Source organism: Buceros rhinoceros, unplaced genomic scaffold (genome assembly GCF_000710305.1).
Source record: "Buceros rhinoceros silvestris isolate BGI_N320 unplaced genomic scaffold, ASM71030v1 scaffold5511, whole genome shotgun sequence".
Classification (NCBI taxonomy): domain Eukaryota; kingdom Metazoa; phylum Chordata; class Aves; order Bucerotiformes; family Bucerotidae; genus Buceros; species Buceros rhinoceros.
Window position 1 is genome coordinate 100157 of NW_010393705.1, and position 25316 is coordinate 125472.

The 25316-nt window shown below is 44.0% G+C and overlaps 1 protein-coding gene across 1 annotated transcript in view; it reads left to right on the plus strand.

Annotated features, from left to right (window-relative positions):
- Nucleotides 1–23665: 23665 nt before the first annotated feature.
- LOC104501196 (mastermind-like protein 2) overlaps nucleotides 23666–25316 on the plus strand; it is a gene marked incomplete at its 3' end in the record, with an annotated part of 6943 nt that continues 5292 nt past the window's right edge. Inside the window, exon 1 of the mRNA XM_010144961.1 lies at nucleotides 23666–23757. Within this exon, the coding sequence (XP_010143263.1) occupies nucleotides 23666–23757 (92 nt within the window). The remainder of the gene's footprint in view (nucleotides 23758–25316) is intronic.

Genomic DNA, 25316 nt, shown 5'->3' on the forward strand with positions numbered 1-25316 from the left:
GGACACATCAGCCAGAGTGCTTTGCCGGCAGTCACTATGTCTGAGTTCCCATCACAGTGGCCTCATCTCTCCCCTTCCCCATGTCCTCCTTCCCTTCCTCATCCTTTGCTGTGGTGATCTGGACTGTGCTCAGCCATCTCAGAGAGTCAGCAAAGCCCTGGGCCCACCTGCCCAGGGGCAAGGCACCCAAATGCATCCAGACGTGGGACTGGCTGCTGGTCTCTCCCCTACAACACTGTGTTCTCAGAGGACTTGTACAAATGTGACCAGGGACAGTTTGCGTTCGTGGGTATTTCGGGAAAAGAAATGTTCAAAACGCTGTCCAATTTCATCATCATCAGCCAGCATAAGCAAAGCGAAGTAGCTTATCATCAAACAAGCTGTTTGATAGAAAAATGAGATCTGAAGGCCTAAGAATTAAAGTTGAATTGATTGTTTTTCCTTTCTGGGACAGGAAGACTAATAATGGTGTCATACTTTGATGCCACTGAATGGGCTTAATGCTTAGCTGCTACTGCCAAGAAGGACTCTGCTTCTTTCCCTTCCCTTGCCTGTGCCCCCCGCTGCTCCCCTTCTGCTGGCACTGACGATTTTCTGCCCCCACCAGCAAACCTGTTCAGAAAGCTAAATCAGCAGAAAACTGACCCTACTGGAAGATGTCAGCTGGCTCACATCTCCCACCGAGCTCAGCTGAGGCCAGAAAAATGCCAGTGCACAAGGAAGAGTGGGAGGAGAGGAGCAGGGCCATTTTCAGCGGTGGCTGTCAATTAAATCAGAATAGTTTCCCTGCAGAGCCACAACCTAAGACTTGAAAATGCCAAGATGGGTACGCTGCTCTTACTAGGCTCTCTGTCAGTTCCCACCCTAACAGCTTAGAAATCCTACATGCTCTTCTGCAAGTGCCTTGCCTGCAAGCCACTGCAGCCACCGGCACAGCAGCAGATCTGGTCTGCAAGGAGTCTTGGCTGAGGAACATTGTCTTTCTACTTGTTTTTTTGTATGCTTACATTGCATTGCAAATGCTGCTTGTGTTTTTCCCTGGTGATTATAAATCCTAAAAAAGTACACTGAAATCATTGAGCTCTTTCAGTTAGCAGTTCTCGGCCAAAAGAATTTTGTTTTTTTCTGTAAGCAAGGTTACAATCGGCACTTGAAATTTGGCAGCTGAAGACCTGTGTAGTGTCACTGAAAAAGGAATAAAGTAGTCGTCAAGGAAAAGCGGGGAAACCTGACCTGTATCAACCAACACCTCTTTCACAGCCTGTAGGAACTTAGAGCTCGTAGTCTCGATTAGGTTACCACAACTTCAGTAATCACACTCGTCTGATTACCAGTGTTAACAGTCCATGCGCACACTCTCAGTTCCTCAGAGATACAGGGAAATGTGTCTTAGCATAACCTGCCATCATTGAGGCGTAATTTAGGTTACGATTACTTGAATTACATCCCATTTGTTGGGGTCTATGATCACATGTGCGAACACACACACACATGCAGATTTGCCGTGACTGAGCTGTCACATGCCAACGTGTCGAGCTGCGGGAGCTGAACTAGGAGTCTGAGCTCATGTGGATGTATTCTACTGGAGGAGAACCAGCATATCTGTACTGGGTCTAAGAGAATTGAAGGAACTGCTGTTGAACTGAATTTTGGTATCTGTCTTGTGTGTTGCTGCTTGAGGAACCACAGATGGGTAGAAAGCACTGCAGCCACACGGACAGAACTAGAATGGGCTTTAACAGCTGGAAGCTGAGTTCAGACAAATCAGTCTACAGGTTGAGTGTCATGTATACGTAAATATATATTGATCTTTATGAATCTACCCATGAACTTGTATCAACAGAGAGTCAAATTCTTAGCTGAATTATAATGAAGTGCAATTCCAATGATTTCAGCTCCTCCCTGACTTATCTGCATCTCTCTCACAGCTGTTAATACCTTCATTCTTCAGCATCAGACTTGGTTACCCTATTGCCTTTGAAGAGCAATCCTTGTCCCTGATGTTACCTCCGTTCACCTAGAAAGAAGCAGTGAGATTTTCAGGCTAATATAGAGTGTCTTTCCAGAAGTGCCTACGTGTGATGAATATGTGTGTGTAAGGCTCGTGCAGCTCACTAGAAAACCTTTCTTCTATCAGTCCATTGCACATGATCAGTACTTGTCTCTCTTCTAGGTTTTTGTATTATTCAGGGTGGTAATAAAAGATATTTTTAGTATGATCGAGTAAATAATAGAGCTTATTTTTGTCTTCAATTTGGATTTTATCTCTGAAGATTTGTACACGGGACTTGAGATAGTCCAGCAGAAAAGGTGGGAATGCCTTCGTCCAAGGTTCTGTCAGGTTTGCTCCTCTAGTGGCTGCACAGTCAGAGCCATCATCTGGACAAAGCACATACACAGACCTTCAGTTTCCACATGGACAGTGAACTGGGACTTCTTTAAGACCAAGCGTGTGCTGTGGGATTGGTGCCTTCTGCAGGGCTGCTCCAGTCCTGGTCCCCTACACACCGCATGGCTGGGTTGCAGAGGGCACTACCTGCCGTGGGGAAGATAACCAAAGGGTAGCTCTGACATTTCCCTCTGCTTCTTTTTGCCTTGATGGAGAAAGCAGAGCATTCATGAGTCAGTTCCTCAGAGTTGCCAACATCAGTCATAAATCATTAACGGGGCATGCAAAATCATGTCTTTTGGGGCTGATGGGGCTGTTGTGTTTTTTAACTCTATGTCTTTTGCCTCCTAGGTTGTAGGAGCTTTGGGAGCCTTTCTTTAGTAGTTCCCAGTTTAAACATGCAGGAGTTCCATGTTCAGCAACAGCCTCAGCTGGACTGTATCTTCAAATGTAAGGCAGCAAATTGGGATCTATATGAAGGCTGGAGTTTGGTGTTTCTTCAGCCACATTTTGAACTCCTGGCTATTTTTCTGCTCCCAAGCCTGGCATATGAAATGTTTGGGTTTATAACCAACCTATAGACATTATTAAAAGACATTCCGAGCAGAGTTTATGTGCTTTCTTGTATGTTATAGTCAGCCAGAATTTCAAATAAACCAAAAAACCATACTGGCTGTGCTCTTAAATAGCCTTAGAATTGCCATTTTGCTGCTATGAATCATTAGTCTCCAGCAATGCAATGCCCGTTAGATCATCCAGTTCAACTCCCGATGCGCGTCAGATTGTTCTCTACAAATATTTTCCTCGTATGAGGTCTTGCATTCAGTTTACTACATTGTAGACTTTCCACTGCTTCCCTTGGAAAAGAGTGGATCAAGAATACTAGGAAACATCAAATCACATTGAATATGTCATTCCAGACTGTAAACAAACAAAGCTAAAAATAATTTGAGGACCACGTACAGTGGAAAGCTTCCATTTTCAAAAAAACCTGCCAAACAGCTATTCTAAGGCAGCCCTGCATATCCTTGTACAGTTGTAGGCTTTTCTTTGTGAGAGATTTTTATCTAAAATATAAGGCGAGAAAGAATACACTAAAAGCTCAGAGTAGTGGTTTCTCTTGGAGACATAGAAAATGAAGCAGACTTGTAGTTCTGCGGCTTGTTTACATGTCATCTTCTCTTATTGGCAAATAACTATAAGCAGAATCGAATGATAGATATCTGCTGTGCTGAATTCCACTGCTCTGATTTAGTTCCACTAAGCATGGAGGGTTTGAGCCTGATTTTTAAAACTGTCAGGCGCCAAATGGCATGCTTCACATTAGCCTGCAGTTCTGTACCTAATTTGCATTTGGTTATGCAAATTAAACATTTGACTTGAGTAATCACACACAAATCAGCGTGTCTGATCATTTGCACACACTCTCATTCACGTCATTTGCTCAAATAAAATAATACTCAGACTAAGTGGACAGCTTAACTGTTTTAGTCACCAGCTTCAGTGTTTCTGAGGCTGCTAATGGTGTTTCTTAACAGGGCAGCTGCAAGCGGTTAATAATACAGACGGCCTTTAATAAAACTTGCCGTGTGCAAAGATGCACACCTTTAGGATCTGCTGGTGATGGACATTCGGATTAACTGAATGTATGGAAGGTTGAAGCCATGGAAGTTTGCTAAAGCTGTCCTTCAGCTGAATTGTTGGCTGTTGGCATTTTAAAAGCAAGTAGGGAAAAAAAAACCCTGAGGATTAGTTAAGCATCCTCATAGAACTTAACCTGGTTTGGACAGCTTAAGCAAAAAGTGCATCTACACATACACGAGTTAGAAATGTGCAAATTCAGCATTTTCCTGTGGTAAAACAAGCAAAAAATAAAGTTACTCTTCTACCTAAATACTCATTCTGTCAGTAGCATTCCTCTGTTCCAGGCGGTTACAATAATATGGTTTGTTATCTGATGAAAGAAGATCAGCTTTTGGAAGAAATGTGAAATCATTTAGCAAGTGAAGCAGAAAGTAGGGGTTCAAAATATTTCAAATACATTCAGTTCTTCAGGGAAAAGTGGCTGTTGGCACATGCACAGAAAGCTGCCTTGATACATTAATGCTCAACAAATATCTTGTCTATGAAAAATGCATTTGATAAGCAAGGTCTTTTGAAATTAAGATGGTTTTATTATTTCTTTGTGTGCAAAATTGGAATGTAACCAGTTCCTGTAAATTAGATAAATAAGCAGTTTAGGAATTAATCCCAGAAAAAGATCCAAAGAAAATACTATTATTTTCCTGAGGTCGCCTTAGGGCGTACTGCAGCTGCCCACTCAGGTGGTGCCGTACCAAGGCTGCCTGCCTGCGTGGTGAACTCTGAAGGGCTATGAAGGGTGTTTGCCATAGGTAGACCATTTCTTGTATTACGTTCAAAACTGCTCAGTAGATGAGGAAGGCTCAAATACATTAACTGCAAGGAGCTCTGTACTGAATTACAGAAAGCTGAAGTCCCTCCTAAGCTGTATTGGTGTTGAGATCTCTGCTTCTCTTTATACAGTTGGTTGCTTTGGAGCATATTCATGAGCCATTTGGTACTCAAGGAAATGGGGTCTCAGGAGCATTAGCTGTTGTTTTCAGGCACCATCATGAGTTAGTAGTTGCTTTAGATAACCCATCTGCATCATGCTCGGTCAGGTACATTAAATCCATGGTCATCAAGATGGCCGGATTCTAGCCAAAATAATCTATGGTCAGGAGAGGAGCTGCCGAACTCTGAGTAAGGCATCTTTACTCACAACAGGCTCTTGCCCAAAAGGTCCAAGATGGTCACAGCAGTGACAGACAGCCCAAGAAATGGTGCTATCTTGCCAGCATCCACCCATGCTGTGCCACTCACCTGCACAGAGACTGTGAGGCTGCAGGGAATATTTAGGAGGCCTGCAATGCTAAAAACCCATGGTGTGTGAAGCAAAGCTGCAAGGCAGTTTCCATTGGCAGGCGTCACGCGGGCCCCGAGCGTTGCTTGACGTCAGAGGAGGCTGCGAAGCTGCCTGGTGAGAGACATGCCCTGTGACCTCAGACTAAACAGCCCCTTTACAAACAATGCGGGCGAGAGATAAGTTTTGCTTTGTTTTGGCCCCTGCGTTAATTGAGTTTAAAAATAGAGCCCTCGGCAGCGTCAGGGAGCAAAACAAGTGTGGCATTGTTAGCTTTATCAGGAGAAACAGGGAGCGTGAAGGATGAAAACATGAGGCAGAAGGACCAGGACTAGAAAAACGATGTCAGGTCCAAGGACTGGATCGGGCTGGACTACCCGTCCCCTCCTGGGTCATTCTAGTTGCTCATTTTTACTGCAGAACAGTAATTAATATGTTTTCCTCCATGCTTTGTGTTTAAGTGAAAGTTAGTATTTAGTGTCTGGAGACGACAAACCTGTTCTTAGATCATCCATTCCCTGCTTCCTGTTCAGTTAGTTACACAACCAGAACTAAATCATTTGATGTTCTCAAAACTTAAGCACTGGAAGTAAAATTTCAGCCCCACTGGGATTTTCAGTAACAGTCTATCCATAGGTTTCAAAGGGTTTCACCCAAGGGAAATAACATTCTGGCTTATTCTGGAAGTCATGGCTGAGTTGATCTCTAAAAGGAGAAGACCGCAGCGCTGTGGCTTCAGCCTTGGCGCTGTGAAGGGACATGCTTCTGGCAGACCTATGCTTGTGTTTTCCAGAGGTTTGTTTCAACGCTTTGATGGACAAATTTGGGCTTAGTGATGAGAGAGGAGTTTGGAGCTTCCTTTTAAACATTATGGTACAGAATTCCCCACATCTACAGAAACAGGTCCTTTCATTCGCCTTCGTTAGTGTTTGTTACATTACATGAGCACCCAATGATCTTTACCACATGAAAGTTCCATTTTCCTGGCTGTTATATGAACATAGATATATCAAACAACATTTGCAGGCCAGAAGACACAAGACCTTAAAAAATTTGTTGTAGTCCCTCCCAATGCTCACCCCAAACCAAGAGCAGTTGAGATGAAACTAGGAGAACTAGTGAAAAAAGTGACTTCTCATTTCATTTCTGCACATAAAAATTTTGCGATTTAGATCTCAGAGAAAGCATAAATAAGAAGCCTACACCAGCTCAGACTAAAGGTTTGTCTGGTTCTGAATGTGGTCACTCTTAGTGGACATTTGTAGAAGAGCATAATAACCAAATAAGCATACTTTAGCCTTCCCCACGATGCTCTCCCAGCCTCTAACCATCTTTGGCTAAGCATCAATAAACGGTGTATTTGCATTTAATAGCTTGAATGGATTTTTCTTCAATTAATTTATCCAGTTGCTTTCTGTACCCATTTAAACTTAATGTGTGACTTCTTGCTGAAAATAGCTCCATAGCTGTGCCTCACGTAAGGACCTCCTCGTCTGCTTTTACCTTGCCATGTGCTCCTTTTACATGATGTTCTCCAACTCCCGCACTGGAAGAGTTATTGATCTCTGTTTACCTATTGCATGTTTCGTATTATATTCTCCCCTGAATTTTTCCTTTCCTGGAGTGGAAAAACTTGGTCCATTTAACTGGTTCCTCTTAGGAAGCTGTTTTTTGCCTTTGACTGTCCTTTTTGCCTCTCTCTGTATGTTTTTCTTTCTGCTATGTTCTTTTTGAGACAGGGGGTGGATTTAAACAGTGCCAGCATGATGTGCCTTTGCTTTGCGCCCTACTCCTTTGCTGGCATGCAGCTTGTTGTCTGAGCACTCGCACTTCTGAGCACTGAGATGGTGTTTTGTAGCGCTGTCTATTCTGACCTTGGGAGCTCATTCCTAAGGAGTAAGACTGAGTTTAGGGCCCATCACTGTAGGTAGAATAAAGACTCTTCCCTATGTGCTGGATTTTATATTTGTCTGTATAGATTTTCATCTGCTTTTCTATCACCAAGTTGCTGGTAAACTCCCTTCACTGTGACAACTGATAATTTGCTCTCACCCTTCCGTTCTGCTTTTTAGCCAATATGAAGCGCTTCTCTCTTAGCCAACAACAGCTTAGTTCCTTTAAGAATCTCTAACAAGTGAACTTGCTGAGCGCCTTGGGGCACAGGCTTTCCAGTTAAGCTATGTCAAATGAATTCTTCTTGTTCAAATGCTTGCTATTTCCTTCAAAAAAACCTTACTGGAGTTGTGAAGTGCCATTTTCCTTTGCAAAAGCTGAGCTGGACATCTCCAGTATATCCTATTTATGCAGGTGTCACCTAAAGCTATTCTTTAGGATTTTTATATATATACATTTTGCCTGGTATAAGCATTTTCCCTAGAGCCTTTTTAAAAGTTAGTGCCGTATTTGCCACCTTCTAGTTTTCCGATGCCAAGATCATTTTCAGCCAAAAGCTGCACACACTACAGTTAGCAGTTCAACTGAATCAAGATAAAAGTAGAAAAACAAAAAAAAATTTTTTGTTTCCTGGAAGAGTTTTGTTTTGCAAGACTCTGAACACCTAGCATTTTAGTTTGCTGCTAATGTCAATCTTTAGCATATAGTGATGATCTGCTAGCTTCTCTTTTCGCTATTTGACGAACACTGTGATCATGGACACATTAGAGAGGGTGACCTATGCTGAGAGCAGTGGTAAACCTGAAATGAAATGATGAACACAGAAAAGGAACAGTAAACCTGAAACAAAGGTAAATAAAAACTAGCATAAAATAGAAATATTGGAAACAGGCAGCATATAGCACTCAGTTTTATTTTGAGTAATTCTCTACATTTTTCCATTTCAAAGAGGTTGCTCTTCTCAGTGAAAACACAACTTTGCTGTAAACGTTTCTAATACCATTTGAACTGAGCTTGTAAGAAAGCAGCGTGTTCAGCAGTATCTTTTGCTCATCGAGGATGTTGTGTATTTGAACTGACGCAGGACCGCGCTACAAAGGTTGGAAACATTAAATAATGTGCAAGTTTGTGTTTCCTCATGAACGTAATTGCCTGACCTCTACAGCAGATGCATTTTGCCAAGATTTTCTTAACAAAGGCAGTGACCTTAGTTTACTACATCGTATGAATGTGTTCAAGCTTTGGCACTGGCGCATGCTGCATTCCCTTTCTTTCCTCTGCAGTTTTGCCTATTGTTTAACTCACTCTATTTACTTGAGGCCCAAAAAGAACCGGCACAAACTACCTGCTCCTCCACGCGTATTGATTAGGCTGATATTGAATTACAGTTCCTTGTTTTAAGCAGTTTTGTCGGGGTGCAGTCCTGCGGAGCATTGTGTACGAAGTCAGGCTGTTACAAGGTCAGAGGACCAGCAGCCCCATGGGACGGTAAATAGCATTGCAGACCATATACTGTTAATTATTTAACAAGTCTTCAGATGAGTGATTTGAACTGAACCGTCTCATCTTGCACAGCTAAATGCTGAAGATGACTCAAAAGCTTTTATGGCCTAAATCATGCAGAATAATTTACCTCTGAAAACAGAGAAAGAAGCTGGTTGTCCTACAGATCTCAGTCATTGTCTCTTTACATTCCCTTTTCTTACCAACCACAACACAGCCAGCTCCTTCTTCTGTGTCCTGTAACATCCTCACCAGGCAAAAGACGTTAGATGCCAGCTGGGTCAATTTGTAACTGTGCCAGCCTCTGCGGAACAAATATGGCTGGGTTCAACCAGCGCCTGCCTTGTCTGTGCCCCAGGCGCTATGTTCTCCTCTTCCCAGCCACCAGCTTTCATGCAATGTGTCAGAGCTCTGCTTCTCCAAGTCTCCTGCCAGTCTGTCAAATCTGACTGGAATTGGTTCACTGCTGGCAGGGAGAGGAGGGAAATGAAAAGACCCTAAGCAACCAAAACTCCAATGGCGTGGTGCTTTCCGATGCTTATAGTCTCTGGAAATCAAATATCCCCTGTGCCAATGATCCAGGCAGAACATTCTAATATATCCATCATACTTAAAAGTAGATCGTAACATGAGTATGTCCTTCAAAGGTTCACTAATAACATACAACTTTGCATCTCAGCTGCCCCTTAAAACTCGAGGGCAGTAAAGACCTGCCTCCACAATACAGAGAAACGACCTCTCTGGGCCTGCCATCCTTTATTCCTTTGCTTCATTCACTCTTTCTTCTTAAGTTCTCCAGAATCTTGCTGCAAATCTCTTCCTTCAATGTTTTCTGTTCTCCAGTATTCCTCAGACTAAATCATACATTGTCACTCTTCCCTTCCTCATTCTCTCAGATGGGTCATTCCATTCTTTTCCATGTCCTTTAGACTGTTCCTTTTCCTTTCTTGTCCAACCTTCTCATCATCTTCTCTTTTCTCTCTGCTTTTCTACCCCTATCATGTTTCCTTCTCATCCTTATCTCCCTGCTTCATCATTGACTGTTTATTCTCTGTCCCCTGTTCCTCTTGGCTATGTTCTACCTGTGTTGCACCGTGCTTGCATGAACTCTGCCTTCTAAAATGTGCGCCAACCATAGTGGTCAGAAAGGAAAGCGGAGGCACACAGGACTGCTTGAGTGGGCACCTTATAACTCAGGCTCAGATCTTCCATGGGAGTTTAGACAGCTGCTCAGCTTTGACACTTAATCTCCTTTGATTCTGAGTAGGATTTAGGGGCCTAAATCCCTCTTGAGTCTCTGGTCCCAGGTCAGCAACATTATCCATCCCACACTGCAGTCCCTTAGCAAGACCCATCAGTGTGGTCTCACAAAACTGAAGCTATCAATGACTGAAGTAGCCAGTGTATGTGTCCGCTTTTCGCTATGCTCACATCAGCTGCTTCCCAGTTAAACTGCAGTTGCGCTGATTGACGGGGATTTACACCTGAAACCGGGATAAAGAGCTGCTGGGGAAGGAGGCCAGGAGAGGAAAAGGACAGAGCAATATGGAAACCTAGGCACTGTGGTGATGTAGGACTGCCAGATTGCCCAACTTCACCAGGTTCTCAGGAGAATTAAGTCTCTATGCACATTCTTCTCCCTTTTGCTGCCTCTCTCCAATGCTAGGGCAAGGAGAACTGAAGGAAACTGTGAGTAGGAAGGCAGATTTTCCAGCGCGCTTTGTAGAAGTGACCCACTTAACAGATGATACAATCAGGGTATTTACTCTTTTTTTTGCTGCTTCCAGTAAGGGATGTTCAAAAGCAATGTGCCCATTCATTGAGATGCCCAGTGTCCAAATCAGCCGGCACAAAGGAGCTAATCTTGTCCTCGGCAATCCTATTTGTTCAGGTGCAAAGCTAGAGACTGTGGTAGCTACCAATCTAAATACAGATGTGGGGGCCTAAAAAAAAAGAAAAAAAAAGTAGAGAAAGAAAAAAGGCCATTTCAGGGAAACCATAGTGATCCCAAGCAAGTTTCAAGTAAATTAATTGTGGAACAACATAGCGTATGATTTTGGCCTCCTAAAATGGAACATATTCCTTATAAAGTGGCATGCTGTGCAGCTCTCTGACATTTCCAAATGAAACAATAGGACCACTAGAATGGAAAGTCTGCAGGAACGGCAGACAAGGAAAGGAAGTTTAGGTTGAACAAAGGTTTTGTTCATTTTTACAGCCCCTAGAGGAAGAGCAGTGCTGTACAGAAGCTGTTAATGATGGGCTGGACTGGACGGCTGAAACCAGTGCCAAGATCTGAATGTGTTTTTACTCCGAACTCCTCCCCAGCTGTCCAGATACCCTGCAGAATTTCCAGCCGGTGTGAACCCCACTGGCTTCTTGGACCAGCAAAGAAAAAACGAGTGGGGGGCAATGCTGTCCGTGGTTTGCTCACCACCTTCTCGCTTGATAAATGCAATTCACTTGCATGAAACAGCAAATCATTAAGCCTTGTCTGACAAACTTGCAAGCTGACCTAACTCTTGGGTTGTAGGAAGGAACTGTGCTGTGCCGAGGGCTTGCTCAGGTAACTATGGCAACTCTGCTTCTCTGTTAAGCTTTGAACGAACTGTTCTTAAGTGAAAACAGCTTCAGCCTACCATTGCTGTTTAATAAATAATCCACCAGCAGAGGAGAATTCAGGTTTGGAGACGCTGTGCTTGCTTTCAACTAAGAGCTGGAAAATGCAAAAGTAAAATTCAGCAAAGCTGTCTGCAGAATTTCCATAACATGACTTTGTTCCTGCGGCATGTAAACAAATCCCTCACGCACACCCCCGGGGCTTGGGGACCCGCTCCTCACTGCTAGTTTCCCAGCAGGTAAATGTGGAATTGGAGCTCACAAACTCTTTTTGCTCGTAATCTCTCCGTTGTACCTGAAGTCGCTTCTAAGCTGTATGTCATCATTTTAGATTTACATGAGCAAAACGGGATGTTTCTTTGTATTAGGCAGTGAGGGAAAGAAAAGGAGAGAAACCTTTTGAAATTTGTCATTCGGCACTGGCGGGGTGAGATTCAACCTGTGTAGTTCTGCGATATGTCAAAGTGCATCAGGGTCAGAAAATAACACTGCACAGTTCCCGAGCGGGAACGATGTTTACAGGCTTTTCTTTTACAAGTTTGGACTCTGCCAGGGACATTACATGAGAACTTACAATTTGTTCTTTATAACTAAGAGCCATTTTGAATAGTAGCCAGGCAGTCTGGGCCAGGTTCTTCTTTTAGGCTCTGATGCAGCAACGACCAGCCTCGGGGCCTGATAGGAGTTTTCTGTTGGCTTCAGTTGGAGTTGGTTTAATTGGGCATCTCACAGGCATAAAGGGGGCCACCTTGGACAATGGCAGCCTCATTTCTCCTGAATTCTTTCTCTGCAGTAGGACGAAGGAGGGATGGCCAAAGCAGTACGGCTTCTCCCTGCTGCTTGAGTTTATCCACACATTTTGAAGGCATCTCTGTTCCAGCACACATCTTGTACATGACACTTCTCCTTCACAAGGTAGGGTGGGCCGCATAGTATATCCAGAAATGTTGTGAGATAAATAGAAGAAAGCTTCTGGGTCCAGCTGAGCATCTTCCACAGAGATGTAACAGGTCTTACAGATATCTAACAAGAGCTAAGATACCCTTCAGATCTAAGCATTTCAAAATCTGCCTCAGCTCAGTGTTGTCCTGACCAACAAGGAGAGCTCCCACCCCACCTGTGACCTCCTTTCCCTCTGTCCATGGGCATACTCTCTGTAAGGCAAGCAAAGGCACCGAGGGCCACAGTGTGCCCTTTCTTCCCTCCCTGCCCTCTCACTGTGTGACTCCCATCCAAGTTTTCCTGCCAATATCCACTGGGCTCTGCCAGCATAAACAGTGGCAGAGGGCCGCAGGGGCTGCAATTCCACTTATGAGGAGAGGAACAATAAGAGATCAGTTTGGTCCAGAAAACATATGGAGGTGGCCAAAATGGAGGCGTGACCAAAGCAAAGAGGAGATCTACTGAAATGGTACCTGTATGGTCCATTTCTGAAACACTACAGATTGGTGGTAGGGTCACCTCTGCCTTCCCCAGCTCCTCAGCCTGTGTGGAGGACAGCAGTTAGGACCCTCTGAACACGGTCCCAGGGGACACAGGGTCCAGCTTCATCAAGGAGATCCAGCTGCCTCAGTGTTGTCCGTTGGGCACCAAGACACTGAAGCCATTAGGAGCTCCAGGCAGGAATGGGACCTCATCACCACCCCAGGGCAAGCCAGGGGCAATGCCGAGGGCAATGCCAGGATGAGTGGGATGGCTGAGGAGATGGAAGGAAATTTGTTCCTTACTCAAACCTCCAAATTTGGAAGGTGTCTTCCCTGTCTCATCTCTGTTTTCTCAGGATCTGCTGGATCCTGAGCTGAAGATTAAAGCTTGCAGGCTCATAGACTCTATCTGGTTATTGTCCATGAGGCTGGGATGTGAAGTCATTAAAAATAACTCCTCTTGCCACTACCCAAATAGCTCAGTAGGCTTGAGTGACTGTGACCCGATGTGGCCTTTCGTCATTCTGAGTGCTGCTATTACAAGGCTGAAGTTTCATGATTTGTGGAAAGCAAGTTCCCCTCCAGACAAAGGCCAAACCAGAGTCAGGGCCTCCTGCACGTCTCTGGGAGAGCAGGGTGTAGTGGCCATGCCCAGTTCCCCTCTGAGATGAGGCATTTCTGGAGGTGCTCTGTCACTGGGATGGCTGGCTGAGCACCTTCCACCAGAAGACTCCCCTGGAGTGAAGAAGTGAATGTTTCTCACATCAGCCTGTCAACATTTGGGCAAACCATACTTCTGTAGTTGAGATAAAGTTTCCACTGCTGATTGAGAAGAGGAGGGGGAGGCAAGAGAGAGAGGTTCAGAGCCTAAGAATCCTAAAGCTTAGATGTTTTAATTAAAGGTAAACTTTTGCTTTGGGGTGGCTGTGGTTACAGCAGCAGGCAGAGACCTGACAGCACAGGCTAAACAGAGAGAAAAAAAGGCTCTTTCTTCTTTTTTTTTTTTCTTTTTTTTCTGCCAAGCATTCACTTTGGCCTCACTCTGAAATGGCTTTGAAACTGCAGACACCTTCATGTAAATGTTCTTAATAAAGAAAAAAAAAAAAAGAAGTCCGCTGCAGGACATTTGTAATCCTTCTGATTTAGATGTTTTAATAATGTGCAAGTTTATTTTGGAAGATGGTGGCTGACCTGGAATTAAAAGTATGGCTCTGCCAACGTAAGACTAAGAGCCCAGACAGAAGACTTAAATATAATAGCATAATATGTGTCTGTATATATATGTGCACACACATATAGACGTATATATGCATGTGCTATATAAACACATCTCTAAATAATCATAAACTCCCTTTAAAAACTGTTTCATCCCAAATTAAGATATAGATCTGATTGGCTCAGACACTACCATGATATATTCACTTCCCATTCTGGTGTTGTTAATTGGGTATTTTGATTTAATTACCACAGTCAATAGCACTTTCAGTTGAGTGTCTTAAGTGTTCATTTAATTTACTGTAGATTTAATAAGGCAGTGGTTGTATGTTAAAGCTGTTAACCATCTGGATGGGCTGCAAAGCCCATCTCTTCTCTCGGGTAGCTGGGGCCTGATCCAAGACACACTGATGTCTACAACAGTCTTTCTGTTGACTGCAGGAGCTCTAGACCTGGGCTCCTCGGGGAGCAGGGAGGTAGGCAAATGCCTCTGGCTGTGGGCTTCCTGGCTGGGGAGTGTGAGGGAGGTTTTTTTAAGGTGCCGTTTCTTTTCTGTAGGCTATTTTATAAAGCAGTAACAGCAGAGAGAGCAACGCGTGACTCGGGGCTTGGTTGTTGTGAACTATGAGACTGGTGCTTTTGGGTTAGGATTTTAAGTGAAATTTCAAGGGGTTTCTTACAGCTTGGGTAAGGAGGCCACAAGCTGGGTCACACCTAGGAAAAATTAAAATAGGCACACCAATTTGACAAGCCTCATGCAACTGAGTGATCTCTTTTACACCTGTCACAAGGTCTGGCAGAGCTGTTCATCCTCCCTCCACCTCCTATGAGTCACTATCATGCTGTGGGGTCAGGAAATACGCAGGTCTGCAGGTTTTAAGATAATGTACTGGAGAACAAAAAGAGGCAACCAGCAGATATCGGCATTGCCTCTCCTGATCTCAGGGCTTCTCTTAAACGGGAGCATGATTTGTTTAGGCAAAGGGGGTTATAGCTTAGGGCTGTGATTTTCGGGTCTGGACTTAGTGACCTGGGGACCTGCCCATCCTATCTTCCTGCACACTCCTACTTTTGCCAAGCAGGCTTTGGTAAAATGGTAAAATACCACAGTATTGGAAATATGCTAGTGCTAAAGATGCTGGCAGGTACTTGAGGGGATTTCCAGGAACATCTGGGTCAGGCTGGCCAAACGTTGTGTACCAAAATCCTCACCACACAAACCACATGCCTGAGATGGATGAGAAGAACTGGGGAAAGAAGACAGGGTTTAGTCAGAGAATGAGTATTCAGGCTCCACAGCTCTGCCATGAGACAAGCAGGAGGAGGGAGTTTTGGGGGAGCCTAGAGTAGCTCATCAGTGCAAGCCCTGTTGACTCCATTGCTTGCCTCTTCCTCCCATCAATGATTGGGTTTATCCTGCAACCCCCAGTCGCATACTGCCAGTTATATGATGTTGCCCAGACCCAGGGCCAGAACTGGCTGGCTAACAAGCTGCATACAACACAGGAGCCACAGGTTCTTCAGGGCTCCAGGCTCCCATGTCCCCCAGACTTGAAGTCAGGCTACGTTTAAAAATGAGCAGCAGAAACGTCGGTAGGAACAGGACTCCAGCACATGAAATCAAGTGGAGGGAAATTCTGCTGCTGCAGAAAGTAGGCAAAAGGCAACTGGAGATGAATAGGCTGCCTGACAGTTGGCAGACACGCAGACTGTCTGCCATAGATGGTCATATAGGCACTGCAACTATTATGGCATCTAAAGTCAAGAAAGCAATAAAAAGCTTTAACCTCTGCTATCCGGGAAAACAAACAGTGGCTTCAGATGCAGTCGATGGGGAGAAGCCTTTGTGATGCTTGTGACAGGCAAATGGTTTAGAGAGCTCTGCTGAGCTGTGTTTGGGATTAAGGGCTAGGGTTCGTGCTGTATTTGTGCTAGTCACACAGCCAGGTTTAAAAATTATATTACTGCTGTTATTATAGTGATATTGCTATCACTACTGTTATTTTCTTAATGCATCAAGGGAGCCTGGACAGCCGCTCTTTATTTCTAACATGAATGCAAACGGCATTTAGATTTTTGTGGAGATCAGACACCAGACACATTCCTACATTCTTGTCCGATGTTCAATATTTTTCCATGAGTCAAGGAGGACAAGAATGGGCATATTGTGTAAATGCAAAACTCTGCCTTTTTAAACTGACACGATGAATTTCAGCCCTGCCTTTTTGTCTTTCTCCTCTGAGCAGTGGCTTTTCAGCCTGCCAGATTTTGTTACTGACTATCCTTGAAAACGGAGGGAGGGAAAAGTCAGCCCTTGTTAATTCATTGTCCCAGTTACCTAGCACTGCTGTATCCTTAAGGACTGCTGGGTTTTGTTGTTTTTTTTTTTCTCTACTGAGATGGTGAGGAGCTGTTGCTTTCCTGCCAGCTCCATTGTGTTCCCTCAGTAGAAGGCTGCAACACTAGAGGCACTTTAAAAAGAAGCAAGGAGTCTGTTGCAATAGACATCCAACAAAAGTTCCTGCTGCAATCTGCACTTCCAGTAAACACTGGTTCATAATCCAGATTTCAGGCTCCAGGGCTGGTTCTTAATAAAACACTGATACAGGTCAGTGTAGCTGCATCTGTTTACAGCAACAGAAATTTTGGCTCACGGTTGCATCAGGCTTTAGTACAGATTCACGGACAAGGACATGTACGTAGACAATTATCGGCATAGATGGGGTCCCTAGAATTTGAATTCCACTTGGGGAACATGGCAAAACACTTTCCCTCCTCTGTTTTTTGCAATGCCTGTGAAAGGTGCCTGATTGATGACCTACAGACTTAACTCATTCGTGCCTCCCAGAGCAACAGCTGCCCTGGAGACTGCTCAGATTTGGTCCATGTCCCAAGCAAGACTTCATGGCCTGCCTTTCTAAAGGCTTCTCTTAAGTACAGAGCACCACAGACAGAACTTTGTTTGCAAACAAAGACTTTTTTCCTAGACAGAAATCTCTTTGAATTTTTGCAGACGTTTTAATAGACTAGAAAATGTGTATTTCCACACTGTAAACGAGAATAGATACGTATCTTCCAAAGCAAGTCCAGTCTAAGTAATATGCAAGTAAAGTTTCACTGCAGGGCTTTGACAACCCTGAGTTTTTGATTGGTCTTTCCAAGTGGAAAGTTGGTGAGTGCCCTCTGAGCGCATTTGACCCAGACCTTCCCAGCTAAGGCTTGTGAAAGACAGGGGAGCATATGAAGGGCAAAAGGAACTAATTAGCACCAAGAATTATGTAGTCGTTTGTCCACTAGAACCAGTCTGCTACCCGCAGAGTAACATATATAGCAGTTTGCTGTACAGCCCTGCGACTGTAATGATTTCTAGTCATCATTAACTGCTGCTGTAAAGGTGAAAGGTTTCGTGTTAGTTCTCAAAATGGAAAATTATATTTTATCCAGTCTAGTATTTTCTAAAGTATACTGGGATCCATATTTTGACACCTAAATATATGTTTGCTTTTCAGAGGCACTGAATGTGCATCGGTGTCTTCTGGAATTTAGCTGGGAAACAGGGCTCATTATTAATGTGTTTGACAGTGTCTAAATGCATGAAGAGTATTTTGCAGAAAAATATGTAGAAGTAAAGTCCTTGTCATGGAACCTTATAATCAAGGAGAGAGAAACAAATTCCACCAGTCTGCTTGAAGACTTGTATATCTCAATGGGCTTTAGATTGGGTTTAAGGAAAAGCATCGTTTAGCAACTCAGATTCATCTGTTGCAGGATCGGTTTTCTTGGCTGGCCCTTTAATTGTTTATGTCGTTTAAAAGCTACTGATCTGATGCCTTCCCTGAAGGAATCTGCGTAGAAACAGAGATTGACATTTCTCAAGTGCATTGTCATTTAGGGCTTTCATCTCCTCCTCCTCCTCTCTCATCATATGTATTGTTACTTGGAAACAAGTCAAATTTATACATTTCTTCCATTCACTCTACATTCAAAGTTTTGCAGTTCCATACCACATCTGTCTGAGAAGTGAACAACAAAAGGATGAGAGGGAAGGAACACAAGCTGCTAACTAGATGTAAGGAAGAAAAAGGGAACTGGAACGGGGCCTGGAGAGGTTGTGGAGTCTTCATCCTTGGATGTATTCAGCACTTGCCTGGACAATGTTCTGAGCGTTCTGATGTAACTTTGAAGGCAGCTCTGCTTTCAGCAGGGCCTGAACCGCATGATGTCCAGAGGTCCCTTCACAGCTACATCATTTTATGGTCTTAAAGATCTTCTAAGGAACTGTCCGCTAAGACCCTCGCCGCAATACTTTTATACCTTTCATTTTCTTTCTGTGAATAACATGGTAAATAGACAAGTATTAAATTCACTCTCTACTGTGTTAGTGGTCTGCAGAGATGAAATTTAAGAGACCCAACTATGGAGCTATACGACTGCAGGCTCTTGGTGGAGACTTACTGTAGGTGCCTGGAGTCCCTTATCCAAGTCAGCAGAGCAGCTGAGCATTTCTGCTTCTGGCTGCACCGGGTGTGTCGTCGATGTGCAGGCTGCGAAAGTGATGCAGCACTGATACAACAAAGCTCAGCTGTAGTTGAAGGATCTTTGAGTCCTTGGCTGAGCCATTTTTCACTGTCTAGTCAAAGGAACATTATTACTTCTGATGTTGTGGTACCTGTATCCAGCTTTGCAGGAGTGTATCCCCTTGTCACAGTGTGCTGTGTCAGGAAGGAGATGTTATTCCACTCACTCTTTGCCAAACAGGGAATTCTTCTTATTTTGAGTTTTCAAAGCCAGCAATCACAGCTGCCTTTAGAAACAGGCTCAAGGCTGCTGTAGGGGAAAATATGACTTTGAGAATGGCTGTTAACTTTGAGAGGCCTAGAACTGCTCCTTTTTCAGTGCTGCTTCTATTTGCATGAATTCACTCAAGTGATTGGTGCACACAGGAAATACAGCGTGTAGGAAGCATCAAATGTGATGAATCTGTTTCAGTTCCATTCACTGAAAACTATTAAAGTGGCCAAAAACACCTGAAAGTTTTGAGGTGACCCTTCATGGTTTAGCACTACAGGAGATGTAATGGTGAGGATGGACTACTGTCCCTAACTACTAGGAGCAACTCCACCAGCTGCTTAGCATCCTGCTGTGTCTCGTGGGACTCAGCGATGAGTCTAGGACCGATGATCCCCTTCAATAAAGCTGTAGTTGGGATAAAGACATTCAGCACAAAGGCTCCTAGCAGACTGGAAGGCTGCAGAGAGGTGAGCGTCGGCAGCAGGGGACTATACTGACGGTCTTAGTCACTGCCATCGCTGCTCCAAGCCACAGCCCACGGTTTGTGCTCAGCAGCAGGGCTTTGCCTCAGAGAGGCAGGACAGAGGAGCTGAAAGGCTGCAGCGTGCAAACTGTGTCACCTCATCACTGGGGAGGTTTGCAAGTCCTGCCTTGGCACTGTCTCCTTGAGCCTCTCCTCAGTCCCTCTGAGGATTGCTGAGGGCACTACCGTTGAGCCTGGCACCCACAGACAGGCCAAGGTGCATCTTTCACATTTTCTTTCCCTCGGTCTTCAAATACTCTTCCTACCTGTTCAGTGACCAGTGTAACACTGCTCAGCGTTACATTGTAAACCATGAGATGATGGCATCTGGTGCAGAATCAACAAGCTCGTGAAAAACAAGCGAACTGTATTGCAGCATCAACTTCTTTTGCCAAAGCAAATCTTTTTTTGCAAAAGCCAAGCTTTTGCTAGATGCTCTGTATTGTCAAATATTCTCTTTGCTAATCAGAGAGAAAAAGAAAGCCAGAAAGCTTGCTTTCACTTTCTTCAGAGACTCCTCCATGCCTTTGACTTGTCTAATTGTTAAGATACCTTTCACTCACCTTCTTCACTTGGCTTGTCGTGTCTCACATTCCTTTTAAGCATGATCTTGTAAGCTTTTCAGTACCTCAACGGTACTGGTTAGTCTTTTTTTTTGTTACCCCGGATTGCTCCTGGTCCCCTCCAGCCACACAGACCTTTTCCAGCTCCTGGAACATTCTTTCCTGGATGGTTGCTTGTTTCCATACCTTTCCATTCAACCTCTCTGGCCATTTTGTTGGGTTTGGCTTCTTTCTATCTTCTCACAGAATATCATCAAGATGGTACTCAAAGAAAGAACAAATAGTGAACGATCTCCTGAATGGCAACATGTGCTAGTCCAAAACAAGGAGGGGTTCCTGTAACCTGCTAATGATCTTCCATTGTCTCAGACCAATATTTACTATTTATTGTTCTGTCATTCCCTCTGTGTTTTCAGGCTGAAACTGAAACTCAGGAGTACACTTAGTAGTTAGTACATTTAGATACTGGTCAAATGACTCCCGTTTTTACAGTTTTCTTCCAGACTTTTGGAAATACAGGAGTTGTGAAACTTGGCCAGCCCTGTGTCCTTTCTAAACCCTTACAGCATCTCATTGGTAACAATGACAAATACAGTGGGGAAAGACACACGATCACCTTGACAGGCCAGCAAAACCCACCCCTCCTTCCCCTCACCGCCCTCTTCCCCTGCCCACTGACAACCGTAGCCAGTCCCTGTGAATCATGGACTGGTTTGAACCTTGATGTTTAATATTTCACATACCCTTCTAAATATTTTATTGTTACCTTTCTCAAGTCAGCATCTTCCCATTTCCAAACAAACACTCAGCCCCTCTTCAGATCTTGCTAAGCTCTGGATCTCTCATGTAGTTCCACAGACTCTACCCACACTGGAAGAGGAAGTTTATAATTTCATTGGGATTGAATTTACTGCTGTTCAAGTTTGCTAAATATCCTCTTGATCTGCAGTTAGACTCATATTATATAAACTTTCATAATTTTCTCCTTTATTTGTCCCTCCTATTGTCCATTCCTTTCACAGGAGTATCTTCAAAGCTCTTAAAACATTGTTGTTCTTTGTCTCCAGAACCCTCTACATTTTTGCCTTTTCTGCTTGTATAGCTCAGACTCTTGGTGGGGTGCAATTGGCCCGTCCTGACACTGCGCATTTGAGCTGAAGGTTTTGAAAATGGCCATTAAGCTATTACTGCTTTTACTTTATGTGCTTCTTCATGGGGAGAACGTGTATGATGGGGAGAGGCAGGGGGAACATACTAACACGGGTCAAACCCAGGCAAGTACAGCAGTTTTGTTAGAGATGTTCTCCTACCGCAGGCCTGGATTTGGTCCTGAATACCACTTCTCCACTGGAGTTTTTGGCAGAGGACCAGGACTCTTTCCTCCTAGCAAGAAGCCATTTTGCCTGCTGTGTGTTAAGAATCTTGATGCCAGGCAGTGATGGAAGTGATGGAAGGCAGTTCTCGTTGAAGTAGGCCCACCTAGTCCTGGCTGATAGAGCGTGGTGCTGGAAGCATCACTGGTTAACATGCTGAAGGGATTTTTTTTCTAATTGACAAGTGGTGACTATATCTCCTATGAACTGTAACTTACCCTGCAGAAGACCTCAAGGCCAAACAGTTGGTGTGAGTGTCCTGTGTGACGCATTGATCTGCAGGAAAAGAGAAACAGTCTAAATATTTCCTTATTTTCCAAGGCTGGTTGGATGGCTGCTGTTTTCTTCCGTTGATTGAACCTTTGATAGAGAGGGTTGCAGAGGAGAAAGGTGCTTAAACAGGTAATAAAAGCCCCTGTGTGGGCATGGATATATGCGCTAATGAAGGGACAAAGGCTTCGCACAACCTATTTGCAAGCAACGCTGGGCAGAAAACTAGGACCAGACTGCTCTCAACAATCTTTCCTTAGGTGAAATCTGCCACGATATTGATCTCCAAAAGGCAAATCAAATAACAGCAATCACATTTTTAAGGATTAGGAGCTTCCTGTGCAGGACAGTATGTGTTTTTAATACTTTAAGCTGACTTATGTAGCTGGTAAACAATGTGGAGGGTGGCGTTGGATGACCTCTTTTACATGCCTGATCATCCTGTCAACATTTATAATGCATTTGATATTTCCTTCTCATCAGGATAGGATCAGCTAAGCAGTCGCGTTTCCCAAAGCTCAGGTTGCATTATGCTTTGTTCCACATTTCACGGTAATAAATGTTGACATAAATTTCTGTAGATTTCGCATAAAGTGATTGTTAATTTATTCATAGTTGAAAAGGATCTTTACAAAAAGAAGGGAAAAAAAGAGCAGAAAAGACTTCTCCAGAAGACAAATACGCAGCTTGTAGGATAAGAAATACAGATCTTTCATGCCTATTTGTTTTGCACGCAGCAATGACTGCTACATTCTGATTAGCAATCTTGACCTAGTTAAAGTGCTATTGTTTCTCTGTGTTCCTATTCTTCTAAAAGACTGTGGCTAGACATGATATTTTATAATCCATCAGATGTAAAATCTGCATAAAAAATACAATTATTGTGCTTCAGCAACTTGGACCAAAGCCCTGACGTTATATTTCTAGGCAGTACACTGTGAATAATATGGATGCATTTTTAGGTTGGTATGTTCAGTTGGCAAGATATGTAATTTTTCCATAAATGAAGGTATGTTGTGGGATTTCTAACATACTAATTACTAGTCTAGCCTTGTTCCCAGCTAATGAGAATTAAGTGGATACTTGTCAGCCAAGGAACATCCTTATTTGCTACTATAAATTCATTTTTAGTGGCACTTAATACACTAAACAGCGAGAAAAACTTGTGTTACCTCTCAGTCAGCATTATTATTGGCAGTGGTTCTTATGCCTAAGGCTCAACCAGAGCCAGGACGCCCATGCAGGAGGCCATGTATAGACACTGAGTCTCTTCCCAAAGAGCTTGTGATCAGAAACACAGGGATGGGCGGTGGGAAGGTTTGGGATGCGTAGAGCAAAAATCCTATGGCAGCAAACCTTGCTCCTTGTGTTTGGAGTGGTCTCAGGAACGGATTAGCTAAATGGGAGAGGAGTGAGGCATCATGGAGGTGTGCCGGCTCGAGCTGCCACGCTCACCGATGGTGTGGGGCTGAAGGCACCTGCACCTCCTCTTCTTCGCAGCTCAGAGAGAGTGTTGGTCTCCTCCCTATGGACACAGAGTGGGCAGCAGGAGGCTCCTGGAGCTGAGCATGTGCACACCAGGCTGTAGTGGGAAACAATGTCTGCTGCTCTTGCGCAGCTCTTTGCGGCCGTGGTAGGACTGACTTGACCCAACCCCGGTGCTGTGTGGTGCTTTGAGGACACACCAGCTCTCAGCACTGCTCCCTGTTGTGCAGAGTGCCCAGGGCCTCCACTCCATCACTTAGTCCTGCATGAAAAATTAATGTTGTTTCCCCGATCAGCATCACCCAGCAGACTGGACTTTCTGAACTCGGAATGCTAAAATCGCTCTGAAGACAACTGTCACGGTTGCATTCTCAGGCTAGTCAGATAGAAGTTGCAAATGATGACAAAAGATTAAAAATAAATATCCTCTGGCTGTGCAGAAGAAGTGCAGAGCAGGAGGGCTGGGGAGGGATGCTCAGAAGAGGACCATGCTATTGAGATCTTCCAGAGAGACATCAGGGTGAACATGATGCCCTGAGTGAAGGGAAGAGTGGGAAATGCCAGAGCCACGAGATTTCAGGAGTTAGGTAGAAAAAGCAATAATGGGAGAGCTTTTGTCTGTTCCCAAAATGTGCATCTGTAGTTAGAAAGGGGCCATGAGGGTATATATGTGATCACGGTGTTAGGACCTGTGATGGCCTCGGAGGTGGCAGCTCAAGACAGTGGCCCCTCCTCATCCTTGTGTCAGCCCCCGGGTGCCTCCGTGGCTCTGCAGCTGGCCATGGTGTGAGTCACCACGACTGCTGTGTCTGGTGACTGGAAGGGGTAAGAAAACAAGGAGGGAGTACCTGGTCCCCCTGCATGCTGGGAAGATGCCTGCAACAGGGAGGCTCCGCACCAGTGAACCCCAATCCCTCACCAGAGAGGTGCTCCCCAGCTCGGCTCGGCTCCGGACACTGCGGGAGGCAGCGCGGCAGAAGGTTGGCAGCAAACACTGCGAACCACTATTTTGATAATGAGAGCTGCTGTCAGTCAGGATCAGGCCCTAAATCCCAGGGCTGGCTTGCTGGAACCAGCCCTGGGAGGCAAAGGTGCTTTCACAGCATAAATAAGAAGTAGCATTCAGCATGCTTTCCTCTTTTGGAATGATTTTTTTTTTTTGGCCACTTTCATTGTTTGAATATTTTCTGTATTTTTCATGTAATTCCTTTACTCCTTCCCCTCCCCAGATACATGAAGGATTTTGTTTACAGTGCAGCCATAGATACAGTCAGCACACATTGTGAGCAAGTCTAGGAAGTCCAAAGGGGACCTTTTAAAGTAGATTCATCTGCTGCTTCTATATTAAAAGCATAAAATCCAAAGCTGCTTTTTTAACATCAGAAGCATTGCTCCACATGAATGGCTAAGGCTTCCACGCTTCACAAACAAGGTGTGGTAATCATCTGGGGTTTAAGTTAGCAGCACGTTACGAGTTTCATCCTTGTTCCACCACTCAAGCTAAGAAAGCTGCAAACCAGAGTAGGAGAATGTGAGGGATGGGAGACCAAGGTGGTAGGAGATCTTTTTACATCTTCAGCTAATAAGAATTAGTGGGGACTGTATCACTCTGGTATTTTGTCTGCAGTTTGCTTGGAGCATTTTGATGTTTTGTTCCAGTTTTAAATGTTTGAGCTATAAACATTTTGAGATGACAGTCGGATGTGTTACTAACATCTCTGTACAAGGCCAAGGATGGGTTTCACTGGAAAGTGAATTTTTTTGGAGATCCGTAGGCACTGTGGAGATACTCGGGCAAATCAGAGGGACAGGCTGTGTTTTACTTGCCCTGAGAGCTGTGCAGCTCAAGGCTGATGGCCAGTTACCGTAGGACTTCCATCAAGTGCTGTGCTATTACACCTTGTTAAGGGAAGAAAAAGCAAATCCTGAAGGAAGTTCAACTGAAGAAGCTGCATGAAGTGAAATCAGGTATTACTTATCATTTCCTGCTGCCATGAATTCTTCTCTTGACCACAATGGACAGTCCCTGTGGAAGGAAATGCAAGGTGAATGCGAGTGGGTAATGTTAGAAATGGATCAAAGATGTGATTAAAATGTTGTTAAACATGGATATTTTGGAGAAAACAATCTCTAAATTTTTTCATTGACAAACTGTGTTTTTGCACCGAAGAAGTTTTTGTTTCCATTTTCTAAAAAAAAACTTGAGTCAGCAAAAAAAAAAACCAGTTTTCAGCCAAATCCTCTAGTTTTATATTTAGTAAAAAATTTAATCCAAAAGAAAGGTGAAACAAAAGCCTTTTTTCTTTTTCTTTTTCTTTTTTTTTTTTTTTTTTGCAAAAAGGGAA